General features: G+C 44.3%; 1 protein-coding gene across 1 annotated transcript in view; it reads left to right on the top strand.

Annotated features, from left to right (window-relative positions):
- PCSK6 (proprotein convertase subtilisin/kexin type 6) overlaps positions 1 to 27,440 on the top strand; it is a 1,364,483-nt gene that overhangs the window by 627,311 nt on the left and 709,732 nt on the right. Inside the window, exon 3 of the mRNA XM_086958053.1 lies at positions 9,873 to 9,983. Coding sequence (XP_086814179.1) covers positions 9,873 to 9,983 — 111 coding nt within the window. The remainder of the gene's footprint in view (positions 1 to 9,872; positions 9,984 to 27,440) is intronic.

Here is a 27,440-nt window from a genome sequence, read left to right on the forward strand (position 1 = left end):
GTCTGCCATGCAAAAGCGCACGCGCCTAACGTTATCCGATGGGACAACGCTGCGCGCGCGGCCTGGTCTTGCATCCACATTCCAACTCGTTGTCGGCTGAGCCCACAGCTATAGTTCTCTCTGCAAGAGCGCGCTTTCGCAGCGAGCCCTAAAAAGGCATGTTCACCACCGCGCTCCTGCTACTTAACTCTGGTTAATTGCTGCACCATTTTACTATTTGGGGTAACTGTTAGTCCACCCCTCCCGGTCTGACAAGATCGCAATGTGTGAGACAGGCCTAAGTCATGGCATACATGCATGATCTTTGTTGCCCATGTCAAAAAACATTGGAACTAAGGATCCAAATATTGCTGCATCTTCGGCAGCCAGGGCAGGGGTGCACGTCCAGAGCCATGCAGGGGTCTTTTCCTTCCCAACACTTTACATTGCTTTTCTCACCCTTGATGGAAAAAGTGTTTCTGATTGTTACATATTGTTGTCAAGCGTCCTTGTTTACTGTAGATGTGTTCTGTATAGTTGATAAAACATGACGTACGGTGGACACATTGACTTGTAGTTGCTTGTAGTGTAATCGTGGTTTGAATTAAGTCTTTTAGTAGTATACACAGTAGGGATTAGATACATTCCATTGAATAAGAAAGCATGCATGTGCATGCTGATTACTAGCACACACGCCGACATAGTATTCTGGCACTCATAAAGTATTTTTGGCATTTTGTTAAGTAAAATGTTGTTAAAAATGGTCTCCTAGGTGACTTGTATAAATATTTAAGCCATTGTGGTTCTGTGCACATATTGTTTATTGTATGAATTTTCATTGTAGCAGGTCAGTTTATGAAAGTTTTTGCATCATCAGTACATTTTGTTTTTGTTTTTATTCAAATAACTGTTGTTGAGTTCGTTTTACTAGAGCACAATTTGGGTCAAGTGAACGACTGACTATGCTGGACCCGCGCAATCGTCTTCTAACCCTAAAGAAAGGGACAAGGGAGCAAGAGGAAACTGGGCTGTCTCTGGGTGTACCCTCCCAAACGTAACTTAACTGAACAACAGAGCAGTCACAAAAAACTATAGGAGTCCCAGAAGAAGTCTTCAATCTGTGGAGCGCGACCCCCCGGTGTGCCGTGGAGGCATGGAAAGGGAGTCACACACTTCATTTGCTAAAAGAAAACGGCCCTAGTTAAAATGCTTTGGTTAGTTAAAATGCTTTCCTGTGCTGGGAAATCGAAGCCAGGCAGACAGCTAAACATGTCTTTCTACCAGTGTGTTGTTGGCCTGAAAGAAATGCAAATGTGCACAATGAGTTAATCTGCAAATGTAAAGGATTTGTAGATTAACTCGTTGTGCACATTTGCATTTCTTTCAGGCCAGCAGCACACTGGCAGAAAGGTGTATATAGCTGTCTGCCTGGCTTTGATTTCTCAGAATAGAAGAGTGCTGTTGCAGTTAATTGATCAAATCACTTGAATCTTTTTGAGAGGTATAGCTGTGAAGTGCTTGTTTTTAATTGTCTTTGTATTTACATAGTGCTTGCTATCCCTGAGAATGTGTTGAAGGGACAGTTATGTAAAAAGAATTGCATTAAATTGGGTCTGGATATTACCAAAATCTATGGGCCTCATTTACAATGAAATGGTGTAGGGCAGCTCTGTTAGTATTTTTGCTGCGCTGCTCTATGCCAGTTCCAAAGGGCCGGAATGGACCTTATTTATAAGAAAGTGTGAACACTTGTCCTTTCTCCCAGCGCACAATTGGTGCCTAGCGCCAATGCAGTCACCTTTGCACCATAGTACAAGGGCCTCTGCATTGTTGGCAGGATTGTTTTTGTGCAAGAAGGCATGCCTTCCTCCGCAAAAACAACCAGTGGGGGCTTTTTCCTATTTCTATTTGCGCTACACATAGAAAGAGGGAACAATTGAGGGGAAATAAACCTATTTCTCCTTGTTACGCATCCCCTGGGGCAGCGTACAGTTTTTACACATCCTTAGGTGTACAGATCCTTGTAAATCTGGGAATGTGTCAAAACCCATGGGAAAACCCACCGCAGCGCCCATGGAACGCCCCCCTGATGCAGTGTAAGACAACGCATCGACTTGCACTGCGTTGCCGTACACCATATCCAAGAGGCCATGAAATGCCACTCAAAGTGACTTTGCATGGCCTTGTAGATATGGGTCTGCACTCTGCACAACCAGAGTGTCATAACAAATGACGCACCGACAGTGCAAGGGGCTTATAAATAAGCCCCTATATTTTCGAAGCAGACGATATATTTTGGAAGCACCAATTTATAGTAAAATACTTTGCGCATTTTGTAGCGGTCTATCTTATACTGTGTGTAATGCACGTATAAAATAAAGACTTACATATTCACAATGGTTTCTGTCATGGGCTGTGACCTCATAGCACTAAAAATACAAAGGTCACTATTCTCCACTGCACCAACCACAATTTAATTCTGTGGCTCTCTGGTTTCACACAGACGTTTGCAGTGCCTTAACTAATAGAGGTTTCATAATTTACTATAATGCATTTCCCACTGAGTAACAACTTTTTAAAATGAATTTATTATACATTGAAGCAGCCCGTTATTTTATATGTACTACCTGACGGTGAAAGACCTAAAAAACCTACATAGGTTTTAATTATGATGAATGATGTTCAGCTACCTCCACTTACATGCAGCTGTTTTCCTCTAATGCTGTGCAATAAAGTTTCAGCCCATGCATTACAGCTATTATACAAACGGCCACTGGAATGATGTGATTGTGCAGCCACAGCGATTTTAGCATAATTATAGATTTTCCACATTTGCCACATAATCCATCATCTGCCACAAAATCTGCTGATTTTAACAAAAAAAAATATGTATTCAAAAGATTCAAATGTTACTAAAAAAGGAGCAACAGGTGTTGCTGCTCTGTAGAAGGCCTTTTATGAAGCTGTACTAGTCACCTTTTTGTTGCTTATTGCAATATTTGGGTGTTAAACTGGTACTAATGAGGTGCAACCACAGATTGACTGTTTCTCTGGAGAACATTTACGGTTGTCAATGATAAGATGTACCAGGTTCTAGAAATGTTTGTCGGGTGGTGGTCCTTACATCTAAAAATCTTTGATGGGGGGTCTCAGCATCAAAAGGTTTGAAGACCACTGTTCTAGGGAGTGCTAAAGATATGTCTACATGTGTCTTTATGTGTTCCAGAGGACAATGGAATTACAAAACAATTGTAAGGCGAGTCATTAAACACGGACATGTGTGTTTTACAGTGGCACCAAAACACAAGCATGCAGTGATGTGACCTCTGGCATTTTGTTGCATCTAAACATAACTTTTGTTTTGTGTATATGTTCATTTTATTTTTACATACAGGACTGTACAATTCAAGAACTCAATCCGAGGATGCTGGTATATTTTGTGAAAGAAGAAAGAGGAAGACCCGATCCCTCGTTTTTTTGTTCTGCTCACTTTTTATTTAGGGCAGAATCATACACTAAGGTATTTAATCCTTATGTGTAACCATTATGTTTTTAGAAATTTAGGAAAAGGAATTGCAACAATTTTTACAAATTCTATGACAGTCCGAAGAATTACTTACTGTCCTACACAAGAACACATGTATTTAGAATAACTCAAAATGTACATTACTTAGAAAGACAAAAAAAGAATTACACATTCATATAATTCTACACAGAAAACATTTAAACATAAATCGCTCATTAAGGTTGAGAGTACCCTGTCCACATATTTTATGTCAGGCCACTAGAATAATTGTTTTTCTCTTTCTTTTGGCCTGATTGCGCATGGGGCGACTAATACAATAAACATTCAATTCATTTGTAGAAAAACAAAAGCCTTATGCGCAATGAGAGGACATTCGGATTTAAGACGAATGAAGGGTCATAAGCCTGTAAGCCGACGCGTTTCTGAGCCTGTCTATATACTTGTTCAGGCTCGTCTTCAGGGCTTCGGGGCTGGGTACCTATATGGATACAAATAGAGGGCATGATAAGTTTTTGACCCTCTTTTGTGTGTCACTAAGACTGTTCGACTTGCGTTATTGTTACCTTTTTACTTTGCAGTGTCACTTATAACTGTTCATCTGATCGATTTCTTTTGGGGGGGACTCCTTAGGTTCTGTAATGGAAACAGTAACATGGTATGTGTTTCCAGACAATCTTTTATTGCGTTATTTATTTGCTATCATCGTATGTTTCACTCACGTGTTTAGCAGCCAGAATTGTACTTTGTATTTTGTACTACACTACATGAAGGCAAATAGTGTGACAGTTATGTGTTGTATGAATGGCAACTAATTGAAATAGTAGGGATCCTGGTCTTGATGAGAGCTGGGGACTCCTGTTGAGACCGCATGAATGGCTGAAAAATATCGACTGAAATAATGCTGCAGAAATAACATTGCTAGACATCCGCAATATACTCTGCCCACTCTCTATTTTATCTCTTATGCCCACCGTTAATAAAGTATTAGAATGTATTATCATTGGTTTGCAGCCCTGATATTTTAGGTAGAAAAACTGCATCCCACAGCACTCTCACACAAAGTACTCCCTGGAATCATGGACCCAGTTAATCACCATAATCATTTCTGTTGGATGAGGCTGCCTTAAGGTGAAGCATGACACATAAGTTGGTCTGTGAGAACTTGCCTTGCAATCTTTTGTAATTCCAGTGTCCTCTGGAAAGCATACACTCTAATTTCCTTTCTGGGACTTCTATAGCTTTGCTGATAATGCTTTGTTGTCAGTTAAGTTATGCTCAAACATTGACCATAAACAAAGATAGCTATTGTACATGTCAAGAAATTCTAAATAAGAATAATTGCTGAAGGATATCTGAACTGTACCTCTAGCAATTTGTGTGAGAGGTCTCTGTTTGATACTAGGTCTGGAGGCAAGTAACACAGTAAGCACATGACCCACATCTGGGCATACCTATGCCACTTCAGACAGTACATATGGCAATCCCCAAACTGAAATGTCATGGTGAACAAAAGAACGATGAGTTGAGTGCTACCCAATCTATTGCTGGTGGCAGCCTTGCCTACCATCACCTTTTGTGCGTTTCATGTACTGCCCTAAGTGGCATGGGTAGGCCCAGATATGGGTCCCATGCTCACTCTATCACTAGAACTAAGCTATACCTGGATGATGACCGATGAGTCCATAACTTGGGCAAAAGCGGTCCTGGGTTACTTGTGTTCCTGTTCAGGGAGGAACTGGATTGACAGTTCGGGCTTGATTGCTCCCATGAGGAGCCTGATCAAGACTGAGATTCATATGGCTAGGTCCAACTTAGGTGGTAAGGTGAGCAAAAGAATGAATGGTTGCAGTGCTACCCAAACTATTGCCAGTGGTTAGACTTATTGCAAGCAGCCTTCCATCACCTTTAGGTGCTTTCTGTATGATGGCCCTTAACCCTTTACAACATGTTATATTCTCAAAGGCACATACCAAACTTCCGTTGAAATACACACTTACTGATCAAAGGCAGGGTTGTTCCTAAGTCAGGAAGGGGTGCGGTGCTCAAAGCCAATGGGCTGTTGCTTGGGTCCCCTGAGAACAAGGGCCTCTGCCATGTTAGGTAGTTAATACTTGAATAATACTTCTTGGGTGTCACTCATAACGTCTCAAAATGGTATATTAAAAATTAAATAGACCTAGTGTGGTATCTTCCTGAATAGTGCTTTACTTTTTCATTCTTTTTCCCCATCCCCTTTCCTTTGGCCAAACCACCCATTGCCTGTGGGGTCTGATGATACAATTGGAATGTTAGTGCCAGGGCATTCTAACTTGAGCTCCCCTGAAGCACCTGGGAAAGGCAGTTGATGAATTGACAACTGTAAACTCGGTGAACTAACTTTGAAATTGGACAAATGAAAGAGAGTGTTCCAAAATGATGCTGTAGCGTGTGGTCCAAATTTAGGGTTGGAGAGGAAGGTAGCCTTACTACTGCATTATCTATTAGCAGAGGGGCAAGAAATATTGGAACACTTACCTGAGAAAAGGAGACTCAATGAGTATAAAATTAATGTAAGAAAATCAGACAACCATTTTTTACCCACATTCAGCACTATAATGGAATGTTCTCATTTTGGGAAGAGGTGTCAAAAAGAAGACAAGACTGTGAAGGAGTTTGTTTCAGATCTAAGGAAGCTGGCTGCAACATGCAAGTTTGGGGTGACATGTGAGGAGCGTATAAAGGATCAGTTTCTGCTTACAGGCGAGATTGAAAGAATAAGAGAAGAATTGTGGCTATAAGATGATATACCATTGGGGGATGTCTTGATAGTGACCAAACAAGTTGAGCACATGATACATTGTGTGAAATAAATAAAACAAGACGGGGGAGGAGAAACCCGAAGTGAACGAAATCACCAAAAATGAGTGAGGTGTTAGTAACCAAAGGTATTAAGGTGGAGCCCAAGGAATACAAAGGTGTAGTGGCCTTTAGAGGTAGTTGCTAACAACAAAGATTGTCCTACTCGAGATAAACCTGCAATAAGTGTGGGAAATAGGGACATTTTCAGGGTTTGTTGCAGACGTAACCTATATAAAAGAAAGAATCCTCAAGGTAATGAGTCTTAAACAATCCTGAGGGTATCATAACATTTGAGGGCCATGTAGAAGCAATGTTTGACTCATGCTCAAAGTTGACATTAATTGCTGAGAAAATGTTTGGAACAATGTTTAAAGCTCAGTAGAAACTGTACAAAATGGACATCAAACCAGGAGTGTATGGTGGGCAACCTACTCAGAATAATGGGTATCTTTGGGGAAGTGTAGCTTATAGGGACAGATTCACTGTCACTAAAGTGTGTGTGTCACAAAAGCGGGACAATATTATTGGATGGCCGGTCCAAAAGGATCTTAGAATAAATCTCATCCTATTTTCCTTGTAGGCTCTGTCGCTGCATTGCTACTTGAAGCGCCCAAACTCTCAAATCGCACACTCATCTATTACCAGGTTTCATAGGGATAAAAGGGTGGTGTGAAAACTCCTCTTTTCTCTTTTCCTGGCAGGTGCACCAGGAGGCCCAGCAAATGCATAAATGACAAAAGGGGGCTGTCTCTTTTATTTAAGTTTGGAGAGTTTTATGAGGCCGGCTGGCATTAGTGTGGCATGCGGTTTCACAATGCAATGAGAGGGTGTCTATGTGGAATACTGCCAGAGCTGCTGACTTTAGAACTGGGAAAACAGGTTCCAGTCTCTACGGTCAGGTAAAGTACTCCAATACCCTCTGTGTTTGCTGCATAAAAATAAACAACAAAGTGAGCAAGAGGAACAAACCAGGCAACAGCTTCAGTAATAGAGAACCAATCCCCCCATGTGGATGTGTTGTTAGATAGTCCAGAGACTAACAGGACCTGCACAGTGCTGCAAAAGAGAACCCCCTTTGCTCAGCATGACACCAAGCACTTTCAGCTGTGAGGCAAGACTACACGTTCCGCTCTGCAGATGGCACCACACTCAATAGACCCTGGTGGTTGGGGGGGCAAACCACACATGGGGGCAGAGGCCCAAGACCAGGCACAGTAACCACCCTGATGGTACCAGTGAAGACCCCCTCCACCAAAAAGAGCTGCAGTGCCAGCTGCCTTCCACTTGGGGAATGTAATGTGCCATATAGTCCCTTGAGAGAGCTGACGGCTCCTACAACAGCTTGCCTGTTGTTCGATGAGCAGACTGAATAACTATTTCATCGCCATGAGCACGGCCGGACTGGCTGTAACAGGCACCAGACATTTTCCTGGTGGGCCAGAAGGGTATGTGTGTGTGTGGGTGGGTAGTTTGGAGCGGCAGGTGGTGTTTTTTTTGTTACTGAGGGACGGTTTTTCAGAAGTGTTGCAATATAGGCCCCCTGTAACAAAATAACAAAAGCATCAGCAGAGTTTCCCACCAGCACCCTTGGTGAAAGTCAGAATAGATCTCTGCAGCCTTCTGGATGAACAGCAGCTTCTTCCTGTAGTTTAAACTGTACAGTCCTTTGCAGTCAGTTGAATCAGACCTATATTTGAAAATATCTTTATGGCCTATGGCTTCCCAGTCTGCATCCGGGCGAACAATGGTTCACCCCCTTAATAGACTAGACTTTTGCAAATGCATGCAAGGATAGCACATTCAGCATCTGCAGATATCGCCACTGTGGCCACCTCCCAGCAGAAGGTACATCGCTTTGAATAGGACATTATGCATAGCTGTGGACTGTGGTGAAAACATTGAGTGGGCACTCCACAATTTTCTGCATACCTATAGAAAAAGCCCTCATTACATGGCCAAGTGCTCATCAGCAGCCGTGTTGTTTGGGATGGCTCCACTGGAACTCGCCCCAGTGGCTTCGGGATGGCACCCACAGGAGATTGATCACAAGCACAGCCAAGGAAGATGGCGATCCAACTGCCACAAGGAAATGCATGGACATGGACTATGACATTCGCATTGGCAATTGAGTGCTGGTCAAAGATCAGAATTCCAGAAGCAAAACTCAGCTGCTGTTTACGCAATCACAGTGGACAGTCAGTAACAAAAAGGGGACATGGGTTTCTGCTGAAAGAGGATGCAAAAGGATCACTCAAAATGCGTCAGTGTTCACGAAAATGCCATCTGATAGCTACTTCTCAAGAGGAAAAGAGAGGAGATGGCAGCATAGTGTGGGACAAGGGAGAATGTGCAGATGCAGGAGAGTTGCAAACTAACTCTGACGCAAGAACAAAAACTCGGCAGACGTCTCCCCGAGCCGCAGGAGCTGATTATGGAACACCACGAGCTCCCGCAGCCTGACCAGCAGATATGCCTCGAAGAAAATCCAAGAATCTCCAAGAAACCTCTCAGACTTTCTGTGTTACTGAAAGTAGTTAGGAACATCTATTCTGGTTTGTTTTTTTGATTGTCAGTATGGCACAACACAGAACAAGGCACACACAGTGACCGTCGTGGTCAACGTTACTGCTAAAGAAAAGGGAGCTGGGCATGCTGGGCTTGGGGCGTTAGTCCATTATTCTAACTCTGCCCTACAACACATTCCCAGGGAGGACCATGTGTGAGAAATGGTCCCGTACTGATGCCATACTGGGTTGTTTTTTCCTCCATTTTTTGTTGAATGTATGCTCTAAGTGAATTCTGGTGACTGTTGTTCTTTGCATTACTCCTGGTGTGTTATTTACTAGGGTGAAACACAAAGCAGTTCATGAAAAAAAATCAATGATTGTAGTGGTGGGTGCTGGTGGTTGATTCTGTTTAAGAGTCTTCAATTTGATAGATACATCTGTCAGGTCTCAAGCCGCAGAAGCTGCCACTAGATCTGTCAAAATGTATTTTTGCTATGCCATGCCAGGTGAGGAAGCACCCATTTCCATTCAATCTAAGGCCAGGTGGCTTTTATCCTGCAATAAGGCTATGTGAAATTACACCGCCTCTTTGAATAGAGAAAGGGGCACTTCTGCGACTGATTCAAATTGATAAAATATGAAATGCTGCTTCTTGAAAATCAGCATTTATAGTTGAGGCAGTATTGGATTGCGTTCATGCCAGAGCGGAAGCTCAGGTAGGGCAGAATGTATGCCAGAATCATAGCACCTGGGCTTTCCTCCTCTACATCTTCATTTTGTATGCAGATGCTGCTCATAATTTTGCAGCTATGGTTGACCAAAAAGATCATGATTCAAAAACGGGAAGAAAAAGTTAGTTACTTGTAATACTAGTTCTCCATCTTTGATGTCTTCATCCTATTCACACTCAACCTCCACCCTCACCTCTCTTCTCTAATCTTCTTTATTCATAACGTGGGCCTGATGGAAGCAATGATGGTGTCTGCTCAGCACACGTGTTTTAACATTTTTGTTTTCTGCAGGTGGAGTGGGTGCAGCAGCAGGAAGTGAAGAGAAGAGTGAAGAGGCACAACCGAGCTGATCCCAATGTTATTTACTTCAATGACCCCATCTGGTCTAGCATGTGGTACATGGTAAGTATAAGACCAGACATTTACCTGTTCTTCTGCTAATGGGTTCTCAGACCTTCAGCTTTCATGTTGTAATCAGCGGTGTTACACACATAAGGGTCAGTTGTACAATGTAGTGACATTCCCTTCACCAATTATGTAAATTCCCAAGTGCCAGTACTAATCCCTCAGTCAGGTTACTGTACAGATATACAAAGGCATTTGGTCCAGTTTAGGCACTCGGGAATGTTGGGGTTACCAACCCAATATTCTTGGCTACAAGGCCCCCCATTATATTCCCGATTGGAAGTATGGCTAACTCGGCTTTGCATCTTTTTTAGGTCAATACGACTTGTATTACTGACTGCAGTGATTTTAAGCAACATTCACTATCTGCTGTCTGAATCTTTGGCACCTTATCCGTTTATTTCCTGTGGAATTGATGATATACACGTGGTAGACATTTGCAGCCCTCTCCCTTAGCCCAAAAAGGCTATTGGTTCTATTTATCGAAATACAGAAATGAACATGTTATATCCACTGTTAAGCTATCCCATATCCTAAGCCCCCTGTTGGCGCTTTGCTCCAATACATTCAAAGGGTTGAATTGCAGGACTGGGGCCGTATGAGTCTAAAAGGATGGGGGTCCTAGTGCATAACAAAGAAAACCTTTGCAGGACAAACTTGAAAGTCAAAACATAAATGTTTATTCTAAGTGAAGAATCATTACAGAAGGCAAAAGTGGTTAGTTAGTCATATTCAAACCCATATCCTAGTTATGCATTAGAATAAAGCCTATTGCGAGAGGTCATAAATCAAAGAACAGTTTGACAGAGAGTTTGTGAGATTTTTCCTTGCTCCATACTAAGCATGTCCCTAAGTGTAAATTGAATAACAAACTGTTATAGAGTCTACCTTCCGTAGAAGCGAGCAAAAGATCTGGCACACATCCCAGAAAAGCACATTTTATAGTTTCAAAGGAGTGAAAGAAAACGCTCTCGGCATAGCAGAGGTGGTATCAGAGAACTGTATTAACTAAGATGAATCACATAAACCAATCAACATTGCAGAAATTGTGTTACATAAAAAAGTTTACTTTTGATACTGCCTACATTTTTAATATTTAATTATTCCCTTTACCCCGCATACAAAGGAAATGACATTACCCGCTGAAAGCAAACTCAACAATAAACCATTTTATGTATGAATAGAAAACAGTCATGCCTTATGCAGCCTTGACTATTGCAACATGGCGAGAACATTTCCTCCTTAGGCACACTGATAGATACAGTACAGGATAGACAACAGTGTGAAATGAATCTCGTTTTGACTGTCTAATGAAAAGAAAAAACGCCGAAGAATATACATTAATTTCTTGTAAATTTAAAACCCACATTTCTTCAGCAAATTCAAAATCGATGTCAGTGCAAAGAGGCCTCATAAATCAATTTTGGCCAAGTTTTTCTAACTTAAAAATCGTAAAGAAACATTATTTTTCAAATTAATAAAACTCGTGTTGTAGGTGGGTTTTGCCAGAGTTGATGTCTTCTTTAGTTCTTCAGCATGAAGTATTCTGTTGTCAAGAAGTATTTCTACCACCTTCATGTCTGCTCTCACACAGCATTTCCCATGAAATAGTGGCATCGGTAACCCCCTACTTTCACAGATTAAGCGGGGGTGGTATTGACACCTATAATTATGTCTGAGCCTGTTCTGTCCGCAGCTTTGCAGATCGTTTCCATTGGAAACGCCTTTTTTGGGGTTTGCCAATCATTTTGATGGAACTTGGCAAATCTTAACAGAACTTTCTTTTTTTTGCTAAGCTCCTTCCTGGAACGTTTTGGGGTGATCCTTTAAGCAGGGATGAGAAAATTGGCAGAGGGTCCCAAAACGCAGCATCTGCTAGCATTTTCCATAGACTTTTTTGGAACGCAATACTACAAAAACTGCCGAATGGAATTACACCATTATTTGGCAGAAAGCTAGATCTTCATCCAGAAAGCGTTCTTTTGTGATTTGGTGTTAATACATTAGGTAGTTTTTGAGAAATTAGGATTAGAAATATTTGTACATCTGGATGGTTGGGTTAAAGTGACTCTTGCAAGAGTCCTGTAAGCACAGCTTCAAAAATTAGAGTGTTCTGATAGGCCTCAGGGGCTTTCTTCCCTTGGGCCACCTCGTTCCCTCAGGAATGAAGGGTCCGCAGGAGCAAGGAGTCTGAATGGACACTGTGGTTCCCTGCCCAGAACAGTGCAGTCATACACAGCCAGCACTCTCTTGGACAGGGAACTCACTAATTCTTAGTGCAGAAAGGGCTTGTCTCCAAAAGACCATGGCCAAAGAAGCCTAAAAAGGAATCTGTTCCAAAAGACGTGACCTATGTAATTAATTGTGTGGCTTAAAACATTTGAAGTAGAATCTTGGTCCTAAAGCATGCCACTTGAAAAGTATTTCACCCATGTCTGAGTTTTCTTCAATTGGATATGGATAGATTACAGAGCAATGACCATGCCCCTAAATCAAGTCAAATTTATTGACTTTGCCAGTGCTTATTAGTAATATCAATAAATATATTGCCGAATTATAATGTTGTGAATAATTAGAATTGAAAATGTAAAAATTCGAAAAATATGAGACTGTGAATTAAAAATTATTAAGCTCTGTAGAAGGGGTAGCTTCCTTTTGACCTACGGACAGGCATTGTGAGGAACACACACAGTTCCTTCCGCCTCAGTTCCAGAGCTCTTAATCACACCGTAATGAACACCCAAAGGTACCATGAAATAACCCAGATACCTAGAAGAAACTCAGTTCATCCTATGCACTATACTAGAGTTATTTGTTGCATGAAAAAACACTACAGAGGCACAAAATCTATCAAATGCAAACACTGTTAGTTGAGGCAAGATACCTAAAATAAAAACAGGGATTGCACAGCTGACAAGTATTACTTTAAGAGTTATTACAGTAATCGACAAGTGTTTTAGAGAGCAAAATTAATGATATGAATATATACCCTGGTACACATCAGTTTCAGAGTAGTTGAGAGGCACTTAGGGTAATTGTGTAGCAGGAGGCCTTAACAAGGTCCCCCTGCTCCCATCACAGTCAGTCCTATGACACCCTGGGCCCTCTTGCCCACTGGATTTGCCTGCCCTGCTGCGCACCAAGAGAAAGGCAAGTTTCAAGTCACTCATCTGTTTTTATTTAATGACGAGCTATTGAAGCAGTTATGCTCGTTCTCCTGGAGTGGCGTGAGGTATCCCTCACAGGCTCTGGGCTCAGGGGAGAGTATGTCTGCATCTTGCTCAGTGGTGGCTGTCATCTACAGGGCGAGGCGATGGGTGCATGTGTGTAAAAACAAATATAAAAATATTATTATAAACGGGAGCGTGCATCCGCAAATAAAATTAAAATATATGTTTAAAAACTTACCTCACGACAGGACCTCCTCGCTCTAGACCTCATTGTGACTGCAGTGCAGGCCCCAGCAGCTCCCTTAACCAATCCTGGTGCTGCTCTCACGAGCATGAGAGCAGCCCCCTGATTTATTTATTATTTATTTATTTAGAAGTTTTCTATAGCGCTAACAAGACCCGAAGGTAGCAGAGCGCTTTACAGTAAAGGAATGAAAAGGTGGACAAAAAGACAAGTAACAAATAAAGGTGATCATCAAATGACAGTTAGGGGAGAGGAGAAGTTCATACAGTAGGACTTCTTGGCAATAGGATACAGAGTTCTCACATAGTTCTGGGGATGGATGTTGATCCTAGTTACCCAGGACCTAGGGAACGGATGAGGAACAAGGATTTGAGTTGGCTCTTGAATTCCGCATAGGACGGTATGGTTCTGATATGCGGGGGGATAGAGTTCCATATTTTGGGGGCATTTCCTGAGAAGGAGCAGTCCGCAGTTTTCTTCTTTCTGGTTTTTGGTAGGATGAGCAGCAGGGAGTTAGAGCTTCTCAAGATTCTACTTTGGCCAGCTTTTGTGAGTTTGTTTGCCAGGTATTCTGGTTTTCCGGTGTGGAGGGCCTTGTGGGTTAGACAGGCCGTTCTGAAGGTGCTACGCATATCCACCGGGAGCCATTCAAGTTCTTTGAGTGCAGGGGAGATGTGGTCGGATTTTTTGCATCCTGTGATCATTCTTGCTGCCGCATGCAATGTTGTTTTTAATGGAGCCAGGTGTGATTTGGGGATGCCTGTTAGGATGGAGTTCCCATAGTCCAGTCTAGATAAAACTAGAGATTGCGTGGCTAGTTTGAGGTCCTTGTTGGGAATGAAAGGTTTGATTTTGTTCAGCAGTCTGAGGTTAAAGAATGCGCTTTTTGCCGAGTTCTTAATGTGGTTTGTCAAGGTTAGTTTGGGGTCTAAGGTGAAGCCCAGAGATTTTACGGAATCAGCTAGCGCGAGAGAACCTTTAAGAGCATCGATCGACTTCAGCCACTCGATGATTTGAGGGTTGTCTTCTTTGTTTGAGATGAGAAGAGTTTCGGTCTTGTCGGGATTGAGTTTCAGGTGATTCTTTGTCAGCCAATCTTGAACATCATTTAAGACGGCATTTACTCGGTGGATGTCGTTAATTGAAGAGGTTTCCAGGTAGATCTGTGTGTCATCCGCGTAGAGGTGGAAGTGGATATTGGCATTCCTGAGTAGTTTGGCGAGCGGTTCCATATAGATGTTGAAGAGCTGAGGAGAAAGTACTGATCCTTGGGGGACACCCCTGTTGACTTGCTGGGATTCGGAGGTGAAGTTCTTCATTTTTATTATTTGCGAGCGGTTGGAGGGAGCGGCACTCCACAGCGCTCTGGTGGCCTGCATTTCCTGCATTTGCTCTAACCCAGCTTTCAAAGGCACATGCGCACTTTGAAAAGTGCACCCACAGCTCACCCTCCTCCCTGCTGCTGCTCTCACTAAGCCCTGCCCCTTCCTGACTCTCAGTTAATGAATTGCCATTTCATTTTCGATCTCTGGGCTATGGAGCATTTAATTGGGGCAAGTGCAACGCTCCTGTACTCCAACGGAGGAGCCGCCGCTGATACATAGCTCCAAACAGCGTGTACTTTAGGTGCACTCCGAGTTGCCACTCAGTGCTGTGGCGCCGCTACACTGCCCTAAAGGCGGTCCTGTAGACATGTGTAACTACCCAGGAGAATGACAAGTGCTCGTGCTACTTGTTTTCGTCCTGATCTAAAAGCAATATGATTTTCTCCATGCCATGTAGAATCCCCTTTGTCTGCACCCCTAATGTTTTCCGGATTTTCCTGCTACATTTTCACCCTGGATACAAATTTAATATTTTCCTTGACCGTAGAAATTGTCATGAAGTATCAGTGGTGGAAATGGGCTTTGCAAATATTTGGAAATACTAACAAACATGCAAGTCTATGGGTCTTTCTAAGGCATCACCACCCTGCACCATCCATGCCATCGCACTGGGACCATACTGCTGTAATGTGTGAGAATAAGTCTCGTCATGAATATCATTTCAACCTTTGTGATTACACAACATGCAGCAACACTTCAAAAACAAGCCTTTTGTGCTCCTCAGTTCAATTTAGGTGTGCAAATGGCTTTGCGAAATGAACCACTGTGCCATAATCTTGAAATATACCAACTACAGCCTTCCCTGATGTAGAAAGTAATCCTAAATGTGTCTGTTTCTTTGAATGCGCAGGTAGTTCAAAGCATTTGATGCGATTATTCATTTCATTGTTTCTAATTGTTTCATGATGTGCAGCAATGTTTCCCCTCCGGTCATGGGGACCAATACCTTCTACCTTCAAAACATCAAGCTCTCTCTGTTTCAATGTAACCCTGCACAGTCACTGCACTTTTATTCATTCATCACTTTTTAATTATTTTTCCACTGACCTTTTTAACAAAACTTTCGAAAATCATATATCCATTTATTTACTTAATTATTTTTCAATCTCTTCAGTTTCTCAAAACACTGGTTTCTAGTGTTCAAACTCTGGACTGTTTTAATACCAATCACATTATCAATACATTTCAAACCTGATTGGGTCCCTTTTCGGGAAGTAAATCAATCCTTTGAAATGTATTATTCCATTGATGTAACTACAAAGACAACACAAAATATACTATGATAGAAAGTTGCAACAGACAAATCACAAACCATTAGGTGTGACATCACTTTATTCCTCCCACGTGAAGCGTTGCTCTTGCTTTCCTTGAAATGCTAAATATATTCCAGTCAGCAGACCCCCATGTCTTGTATGGCATTTAAATAAAGTGCGTTTTTAAAAAGGCAGGTCCTTTTTCTTTAAGGAAACAGGTCTACAAGTAAGAAACAAATGTACTTACAAAAATAAAATAACAGTTTCAGTTGGCATAGAAAGAAGCAAAGGCAACACCCAGCTGAATTGAGCAGTGGGTAGATCTAAAGTAGAATGTGGTTGCTTCACCACAAGGAAGATAGAAGACTGAATGTGGTTACTTCACCAGTAGTTCCACAGCAAATCCTCAACAGTTTGTTTCTAAACTGATGAAGTCCAATGAAGAAAAATACAATGGCTAACTATCTTTGCCAAGTTAAACTTATTGCACAAAAGCAGACTGTAGAAGTCCCAAAATAATCAACACGTAACAGGCCTTCATGCTACTGAATAGAGGTAGCAGGAGCATGGCTGGATAGTGTAGGGAATTTCCTGCACAAGATTGACAAGCACGGGTGTCTGGCTGTTTCCTTTTTGAAGGAAATCACACGACACCAGATTGTGGAAAACCAGAAGTGATGTTAGTGTGCCTTTTGCCTCAATAGGTGCATTTAACTAATCTCACATGAAGTGTGATTCAATCGAATTATTTGATAATGTTTTCTAATTAATGATTTACCATGACTGTCTAATGTTACTGGGAGTGGTCTGAAGCCAAAGTGGCTCGTTATATAGATGTGAAATAAAATTGCAGATTCTTCTAGACAGTGTAAAGGAAAGTCCTGATGTTATTAAAGACAATAGATGAGAGTATTATGCAGTCTCTTGTTTACTGTTTATTTTATGCAGTACTTAAACGCACTGAAGTATGAGCAATCCTGAATTCCCAGCAGCAAGTGACACAAAAAACAGTCAATTAAACACTGCACTAAACCCCGCATATCTTCCCTTTTTCTTGATGCGTCCGTGAAGATGTCTTTTTTTAAGGGTGGGCGTAGCAGGCGTCGTACCTCTACGTGTATTTCCACGGAGTTTGAAAAAAACTCAGTGGAAATACACTACGCAACAATCCCTCCCAAATTAATAATAAATTTAAAAAGAAGACACTTACCTGCGTAACTGCCTCCTCCTGTGACTGGCCGCTCTTCTTCCTGCTCCTCGCCATCCTTCTCCATGTACAAAGTAGTGTATTTTCATTGAAGAAGGACGCGAGGAGCAGGGAGTAGAGCGGCCAGGCAGAGGAGGGGGCAGACACGCAGGTAAGTGCCTTCTTTTTTAATTTTTTATCAATTTGGGAGGGTAGAGGGGCTGGCTAACTCTGTTCTGCCACAGATCGGAATTTAGGCAAAAACTCCACTTTTGGAACAGAGCGCGGAGTAGGCAAAAATCTGCAAACTCTGTTGGCAGAGCGGAGTCACCCACCCGGGGTTAGTCTTTTTAAATTCTGTGCGTAAAGTGTAAAAGTCAAAATAACAGAGGAAACCTAGGAAAAGCTGCATTAAGTCATCCTGGCCTTAATGCTCCTTCATGTGGAACAAAAGCTTAGAGTCTAGCTTGTTTCTCTCTAGTCCACTTTGTGTCTAAAACCAGAGGTTTCCGCCTGGTTAACTGCCCAAGAAATTAAAGGTAACCAAAAGACAGACATTAACAACCATTTTCCGGGTGGGTACACTACAGTGGTGGGATAATACACACCCCTGTTGTTTTTAATAAAATCAGGACTTTCCTTCACAAGAATCTGTAGCAAAAGATCAGATGCTCATATGATTCATGTTCAAAACATATCAACTACTGTCAGGGCTGCATGGCCAACAGGTTTATAATCAAATGTATTAAATGTTGTTAATATAGACTAATCTGCAGCTGTCAAGATGCCATCTAAGTCATGCCCCTTGGAAGCCATAGTCCACCTGGCTGAATAAGCCCCCCAAATTGTCCTGCAGGAATGCCTGCCAAGAACATTGCCTCCTTTACCCCTCTACACAATATTGTTGATGTTACTGGGGCAAAGGATGTCCTTAAAGCTACCTATAGCTGAGGCGCAGAAGTCCTCACCCCTTTTATTATGTGAGTATACTTATTGAGGTACCTCACTACACAGAGTTTTGGGTGTGTAAGGAAATTGGAAATTCCACATATGTTAACACTTTCTTAGCCCTCCTTGTAATACGGAAATGAACACCCACTGGTGTAAATTTCACAAACGAAAAATCCAATGCTTTGACATCTGACACCCTCCTAAAGCAAACTAAACTTAATAGAGTTACCAACTTAGCAAATATCAACTTTAATGATAGATGCTCATTCTTTACCCAAGATTCCAACTAATGTAAAACTAGGTTGACGTCTGACATAGAGTTATATCTTGGCTTAGGAGTTTTCGTGTAACTTATCCCTTTCAGTAACTTGCATACCAATATGTGTTTTCCAACTTGTTTCCCATCACCCTTCTGGTGCCCTGCTTCCATTGCAGATCAATGTCAATTAAGGGTTCTGTAAGTATTTAGCCACACCTCCAAGGATGCTTACATATTCAGCCTCCCACAACATCTGCTGAAATGGGATCCATACTCCTTTCCATGCACCAGCCATTACATACTTCCTAAGCCGCCCAGTAAGCTTTGCCAGTGCCCATGGCCCCTGAAGCGTTGATGTAGCCTGAGGCTGCATCCCAAAGTCCTGGCACATTTGTGACCACCTTGAAAGGTTTCATGGCACTAGATTTAAATTGCCCTGCATTACTAGATTGTAAATCTTCCCAAAGGGATTCCTCAACATTTGTGGAAAGACTGGCAACTGAGTTGGACAATCTACAGAAAGTGCCAACATGGTGGGATACCAAGGCTGGCTCCTCTTCAATGGTGTCACCATCACCACCCTTGCTGTTTGGAATAGACCCTTGGAGATCATGGCAAAGGTCAGGAATGCATCATGCATTTTCTCCAAATCAAAGTATCTGTTTCCAAGGCCTCTGGGTCTGGTCTCCAACTGTAAAACTTCACCCACTGAGTTGTCAGTCTGGACACAAAAACAACTATATCAAAAGGTCCCCACACTTTCCCCTAGGTTTTCAACACCTGTAAATCTGAACTCCATTTGATGTTGTTGTGCACATTTCTTACCAGCCCCCACTATGTTGGTTTACTGCGGCAGATAACTAGCAACATTTTTCGTTTGAGACAAAACTCTCACTGAGACTCTGCTAATGGTTTCAACCTTCCCCTCCCCAACTTGTTGATGTGTCTGACTGCAGTCATAATGTCCATACAAAGGAGGACAGCATACGTTTCTCAGACTTTGGATTGAAAAGGTGCCTGCAAGAAGTTCTAAACAGTTTATGTGCATAGAGAACTCCTTCCTGCACCATCTTCCTCCAGTCTAAAAGTTGCTATACCTTGTGCCCCATCTCAACAGCCTCGCTTTTGATTCTAATACAAGATCTGAGTAACTATGGAACATTGCACCACAACAGTTTTGCCCTTGCTTCTGTGTCCATGCAACCATTTGTCAATAACCTAGACATCTTTGCATATATCTTATATGTCTTATATTTAGTCTCCAGAGTGTCCTGTAATAAAGCAGTTCTGGAAGTATTGCTTGGATGTGTGAAGATAGTGGACCTACCTACCTTTCCAAATGTCTCAAAGAAATATGTATTTAGGCCAACACTCCCTTTAATTATTTCTTGATATTTATTGTAGGCATGGGGAGATTAAGTGATTTGCTCAGAATCACAAGAAGTTGACCGTGAGATGGGAACCTGGTTCCCACCAGCTCCTAAGTTCCCAGCTCAGGCCGTTACGACACATCCTCTCCCTTTTGAATGAGTTCTTCCGCCTCCTGAACCTGATATAGCAAGCTTTTCCTGATCCAAGAAAATCATGTCATCCAAACAACCTATCATCCTCAGTCCCTGGTATCTGAGAAGTGTTGTCCCCAGTTTCAACAGTCTGGTGAAATGCCAAGATGCTGAAGGAAGACTGAATGGAAGGGTCTTGAACCTGTACACTGGCCCTTGCCTAATGAACTGTGAACAATGGGCAATGCGAAATATGCATCTCAAAAATCTAATTGCACCATTGAATCCCATGGAAGTAGGATATCCCTTAAGAAAACTACAGTTTCCATTTTACATTGTGGTAAAGCACACCATGATTTAGACCTCTCAAGTTTATCTTTGGCCTGAACTTCTTGCGTTTATTTTGGGCCAGATAAATATTGCTGATAGAACCTCAGAGATGTTTGGAGCAGCGCTCTATATTCCTTTTTATAAGAAGCTTCTCTATTTCTGAGAATATCAAGTCTACCCCTTCTTGAGAGAACCTATTGGAATTGGCATTCTGTCATGAGAAAGTCAATTTGGAAGCCTTTCACTGTCTGACAAACACATGGATCTTTGGAAATACGTTCCTGCCCCCAACTTTTGTAAAAGGAAGAGATCAGACTCTTACCTTGTGTTCCCCCTCCTCTTGTTTGTCTGCCAAAGTATCCAAAGCCAAAGCGTCTGCCCCTTCTCATCTGTAGAAAGAATACAACTTGATGTACTTGAACTGGGGGTGATTGTATTAGGGTCTGAATGGGAAAGACCATCCAACCATGCGACCCCTGTATTCACTGGCCCTGGAGGTAACTTGTCAAAAACGCTCATCAATGAAGAGTAGACTTTTTCTGAAGAGGAAAAAGTCTGAATGTAGCACCTGCTTTATTTTATACAGTCATCCCCAAAAAGAAGCCTTTGTAATTCAGTGAACCCTCAAAGTCAACCAACTCCCCAAATTGTGGGTCAATTCTAAATAATAAACCCTGCCTCCTTTCATAGAAAAAAGCAGCATTAATGTTCCCTAGTAAACAAATAGCCCTCTGGGTCTGCCTCGATGTAACCTCCGGGTTTAAGGGTTCCTCCTTAGTCATTGCCTGTTCTTCTGAACATAATATTCTAGCTACCAAACCCATTACCTTCAACAGCTTATTCTAACAGGAATCCCAGGCTTTGTCACCCCTTTCCTACAATACGTACCCCTTTTACTCAAGAAATAAATCATGTTTGCATCAATAATTGAAATTACCACATTCTGTCAGAGATGGCAGGTCTGGGGCCCTGTGCCCTTATTATGGCTCTAATAGCCCTATCCGCCGGCCATTTCATTCTGTTTTGTATGTAGCCATTCACAAATGATGGAGGGAACCACTCCACAGAGATTGGATGTTATAAAAGAGTGGGATTTCCATCTGAATCCAAAATAACCTCCTGAGGTTTATCAATCTTTATTTTTTTTATTCATATTAGGAGTATCTTCTTCATAGCATGTAGAATTTTAGTATAAATCATCGGCGCACAAATCATCTGTTATTATCCAGTCTTTTGTAATGACACCATTTGAACCCATGAGAGGGTCATAACAACTGGACCCATGGTCCGAATCTAACTTGTGCAATTGAACCACCACCAATAATATCCTGTTCCTGACTATCTTGCACTGCCAGGTGCTTACTGTTTGACATTTTCTTCCCCTCCATAAGCATGTTTAGAGAACTACTTATGGCAGTGGCCACCGAATTGCCCATATCATAGGCCACATTTTTAAAAGAGGAAAGTACTGCCTCTGTAATGGAATTTGAAATGAAATTATCCAGAAACTCCCATAGGTTTCTCTTAAATATTTCCTCCTACTTTTCTTCAATATTCTCTAAGTGGTCTTTGCCGCTTTTGTCCTCCATAATGACCTGTTGCTCAATATCCCCAAGGAATATGAATATATTTGCTATCAGATTTAAAGATTTGCCCTGTTGAACATATGTTAATGGAAAAATGACTGGAATCCAGGGAAAACATTTGGAGGTACTGTTTAAAATAATTGCATCCAGATGGACTGAACGCCCATGACTGTTCCACTAAGAGATCTCAGGACATCTTTGATTCCACATTTCAAATGGAATTTTTACTGATGATATTTTATGAAAATTGTAATTCGTCAGTGACAGCTGTGCAGCCAGTGTGCAAACAAACTTTTACCACCTGAAGAAAGCAGAGACGCAACGTTATAGTGGAAATATATTTAATATATTTTTGTTCTTTGGTGAGTCAATCTGTTTGAGTTCCTACTTTCTTTGAATGTTTTTTTTATGCAGTAAGCTTTTTTTTTAATTCATTTTGGCCCCAAAAACTACTGAACAGATTTACACAAAATCACAAAAAACACTCTTTCTGGACCAAAATCTAGCTTTCTGCCGAATTTGTAGTTATTCCATTCTGCAGTTTTTTGCGGTATCCCCATACAATTTTCCCATGAAAAAAATCAATGGGTAAAACATGTTTTGGGTGCCCCCCTTTTTTTTTAACCCCCTGCTTGACGGATCACCCTGAAACCTTCAAAGAAAGAGCTGAGGTGAATGAGACTTTTTGGGGAACGTTTAGTGAAGATTCGTCAAATGGCACCAAAGCTGAAAGCAAACCAAAAAATGCTTTTCCTATGGAAACTCAGACCTAACTATAACGAACCAGTGGTGACCACCACTGGGGTGTGTGTGTGTGTGTGTGTGTGTGTGTGTGTGTGTCGGGGTGGTAATTCAAACCGTATTTTGTTCACTTAAGCACTGACCTAAGAAAAGAAAGACACTATATTCATTTTAAAGTGTTTTTATTTCAACAGTCCCATACTGTTGCTTAGTACATGAGTAATAACCACACAGAGTATAATTAAAACAGCACTTATACATGTTACTAGCAGCAAGAATAAAATTTAATTTTTTTACAGAATTAGAGTGTTGCTAGCAGTCCACCACCCTAAAGCTACTTCTGTGGGCTACACTATGAGAGCATGGAGTCGCTAACTTGCCTCTAGAATTTCTTGGGGCACAGCACACTGCATATTTATTCATAGTGGATCAGCTGTGGTTATCACACTTCAGCTGGGAAAGAGTATTCCCTCATGAAGGAAAACACACGATCAGCTGGGATCAGCTCCTCTCATCTCTGTATTAACTTTTGCCATAAGAGTGGATTGTATGCCAGGACCTCTCGTGAAGACCTCTCAAATTTAGTGTCAAACCGAGGTGTTTACATCGGAGGGCCGACACCCGGGAGCCGCGAAGGGGACTCGGCGACATCGACCCGGTTGAGTGAGAGTCCCTCCCCGGAGCTTGACCAAGAACAGCGGCTGAACCGGCGCTTGGATGCCATCCTTGAGGCGATCACCTCCACCAAGGAGGCGTTACATAACGACATTGCCCAAGTGGCCACGGGCCTGGGGCTGCTACGTGCGGATCACGCGAAGCTGGCGGATCGGGTCAAGGATCATGACCAACTGTTGCTGGACCTGAAGCCCTCGGTGGTGACCGCGGAGCACAGGATTACAGACATTTTGGCCCGGCTGGACACTCTGGAACGGAGGGCGGAGGATGCCGAAGGCCGCAATAGGCGGAACAACGTGCGGGTCGTAGGCCTGCCGGAACGGATTGAGGGGGAGGATGCGGTGGCCTATATGGAGAACTGGTTCCGCACTGTGGTGGCGCCGGAGGGGCTTACTCCATTTTTCACTCTGGAGCGAGCCCACCGGGTGCCCGCTCGCCCGCCGGGGCTTGGCCGCCCCCCCCGTCCAATGGTGGTGCGGCTCCTCCATTACAAAGACCGAGACCTTCTCATCCAGCGGGCCAGGATGTCGGGTCCTTATGGGGTGGAGAACAGCAAGGTGACGATATTTCCGGACTACACGCAGGCGGTCCAGAAGGACAGGGCATCGTTCCTTGCTGTGAAGAAGGAGCTCAGGGAGGAAGGCATTCAGTACTCCTTGCTCTACCCGGCCAAGCTGCGGATTATCTTGGATGGCACCACACACTTTTACCAAACTCCGGACGAAGTTTGGCACTGGCTTGAGTTGTACAGAGCGGGGACGGACAGGACACACCAAAGTAGGCGAGACCAGCCCAAGCAGCCCCGGGTGCGGCAGTCACAACGTATCAGGTCCCGCAACAGGCGCCAGCGGGAGAAGCGGGAGGCCCAAATGGCGGCGGAGAAGAGGGACGCACTCGCGGCGACGGCGGCCATTACAGGGTCGCAACAGAATAGTGAACGAGCCGAAACGGACTCGGGAGGAGAGGGCAGCAGAACAGGAGAGGAACTTTCGGAGGCAGAGAGCCAGAAGGGGCCGACAGTGACCCCACAGACTTCGGATAATATTATCTGCGGCTAAGACGGACTTTGGTCTTGATCGGGACTTCATGGTAGGGTGATATCCTGTTGCCGGGTGGGGGAACGGAGTGTATCTGAGGGGATGAAGGGCGGACGCGGGCTCCGCTGGCTGGGGTCGGCGGCGACTCACCCCCCCTAGGCCCTTAAGGCCGACTGTGGTGGAGACCACAGGGTAAGTGTGCGAGCAGTTGGTTCAAGGTTTGGATGGGGGCGGCCATTGGGTTCGTATGCTCTGTCCTGGGGAGTGGGGGTTGGGGAATGTTTCAGTTTTGGGGTTGTTGTTGGGGGGGGGGGCAACTGCATTGGGGGGGTCATGGACCGTTGGAGTGTGAATTGGACTGTACGGACTTGGAATGGGGACATTACCTAATTTGAAATGCCTAACGTGGAATGTCCGGGGGCTGCGGACTATGGTGAAACGTCACAAAGTGCATGCATACCTGGTACGCAGGGGGGTTCAGATAGCTATGCTCCAGGAGACTCACCTCACTAAAAAAGAGTGCGCTGCCTTGCAGAAAAGATGGCGGGGCCAGGTTTTTGGCACCACTTATTCGGCGTATGCCAGGGGGGTCTTGATCTGGGTGAGGGCGGGGATCCCCTTCCAGGTCCTGAATCAGGTAATAGATCCGGATGGCAGGTTTGTAGCGGTGGAGGGGAGACTGTATGGACGGGATGTGGTTTTATGTTGTGTTTATGCACCTAACACTGACCAAGGCCGATACTTTGATGGCCTCTCGGGGTCCTTGGCCTCTTTCCTGGCGGGTCCGATAGTATTAGGGGGGGACTTCAATTCGATTACGGATTTGGCTCTGGATAGGTCCCATCCCCCCCTAGTAGACTCTCCTGTGCGCAGGCTGGCCGCGCACAGGAAGGACTGGCAAGAACGGTGGGGGTTGCTGGATGTCTGGAGGGAGAGGCACAGGGGAACCAGGGATTACTCCTTTTATTCTGCCTTACATGATTTACATGTTAGGATTGATTCGGTGCTTTGTGGGGGCTCCCTAGCACCATTGATCACCCATGCTGAGTACCTTGCTAGGACGATATCTGATCATAACCCCCTGTTGGTGCATATTCAATGGCAGAGGGAGCGCTCAGTAATTCCAACATGGCGGCTTCGGCCGGAGACGCTAGAGGATTCTGTGTTCGACGATGCGGTCCGGCAGGGCATTGATAGTTATTTCGGTGTGAACGACGGAACGGCGACGAGCAGGTCTGTTGAATGGGATGCAATGAAAGTGGTGGTGAGAGGGGTGTGCCTGGGTAGGTTCTCGAATGCTCGAACGACTGTGCTGAATGACCTAATGAAAGCGGAGGAGACTTTGAGGGACCTGGAACGCCGCAGGCCAACTAGGCTAGATTTACAGGCCCAGTTACTGGACGCGAAGGAAGTGGTAGCCGCGGAGACGGAACGCTTGAGATGCTATGATTACAGGCAGTACATGATTAGGGCGCACGCAGAAAGGGACAAGGTGGGTACCCTCTTGGCCAGATTAGCTAGCCCGGAACTTAGGGGTTGCCCGATCCTCAGCATTATTGACGCACAGGGAGAGATGGTGTACTCTCAGGCAGCTGTAGTGGACCGCTTTCGGGGTTACTATGAGGAATTGTACCGGAGTCAGCTGGGAGTGGGGGTGCAGGACATCGTGGAGTACCTGGGGGAGAGGCCGCTTTCGGTCTTGGACGAGGGCGACGCGAAGGACCTGGGTAGCCCGATCACGCTAACGGAAATTCGAGTGGCTATCAAACATATGGCCCGTAACAAGACACCAGGGGTGGACGGACTCCCAATCGAGTTCTATCAGCACTATGTAGACGCTCTGGCGCCCAGGCTGCTGGTGGTATATACGGAGGCCTTCGAGAAGGGGGTGTTGCCTGCCTCCATGCGGGAGGCCTTGATAGTACCACTCCTCAAGCCTGGCCGGGATGCCGCGGACGTGAGGTCTTATCGCCCACTGTCCATGCTGACGGTGGATTACAAGATCCTGAGTCGCATCCTAGCCACTAGACTGGCCCCGCACATGACGGGCCTGGTGCACAGGGACCAGGCCGGGTTTATACCCACGAGGAGCACGGCGATGAATATCCGCCGCCTAGTGGGAATAATGGACGCCATCTTGGAAGGGGAGGGGTCGCCAGCGGTACTGTCCGTGGATATTGAGAAGGCCTTCGATAGTTTGGAATGGCCTTTCCTGGATGGAGTGCTGGAGCGGTTTGGCATGGGCGATGGGTTTAGGAGGTGGACGAGGGTCTTGTATAACTCGGCGACGGCGAGGGTACGATTGGGCGGCCTGGTATCCGCCGCGTATCCGGTGGGCAGGGGAACACGACAGGGATGCTCTCTCTCCCCTCTATTGTTTGCCCTGGCGATGGAACCCTTGGCGGTCCATGCGAGGTCCGGCGACCGTTACGCGGGAGTAGTGGGGGATGGGCAATGGCATTATATATCGCTTTATGCGGATGACCTGCTCCTGTACCTAGCAGACACCTCGGGGGCATTGGTCGGAGCGATGGCTCTGCTGTCCGAGTTCGGCCGATTGTCGGGCCTTAAGGTCAATTGGGCAAAGACCTGCGTGTTTCCGCTGAGAGCGGGATCGCCAGCCCCTAGCAGCGACCTGGGTGTGACGTGGGAGCCCTCTTGCATCGTCTACTTGGGTGTCCGCATCTACCACTCGGCCGCCGACCTCCTGGAGGGCAACATTGGCCGTTGTGTCCGGTCACTGCGGGGTAGCTTGTCTTTCTGGTCGACCCTACCGCTGACAGTCCTGGGCAGGATAGCATTGTTGAAAATGGTGGCGCTCCCGCGCTTCCTTTATTATTTCCGAACGCTACCGGTTTGGATTCCCCAGGGGGTGTTTAGGGACCTGCGGTCAATGATTATTGGCTTTCTGTGGGGGCATGGTCGTCGCAGGGTAGCCTTGAGCACGCTCCTTCGCCCCAAGCTGGAGGGGGGCATGGCTGTACCCGATCTTGAGCTATATTACTTAGCGGCGCAGTTGCAGGTCCTAACGCAGAATGTAGCCAGGGTGTTCCGGGGGCCGGAGGAAGACCGGGGTCGGGGGATACAGCGCCACGTGCTGTCGTACATCATTATGCAGCAACGGCTCGAATTACG

Source organism: Lissotriton vulgaris, chromosome 2_1 (assembly GCF_964263255.1).
Source record: "Lissotriton vulgaris chromosome 2_1, aLisVul1.2, whole genome shotgun sequence".
NCBI classification, from domain to species: domain Eukaryota; kingdom Metazoa; phylum Chordata; class Amphibia; order Caudata; family Salamandridae; genus Lissotriton; species Lissotriton vulgaris.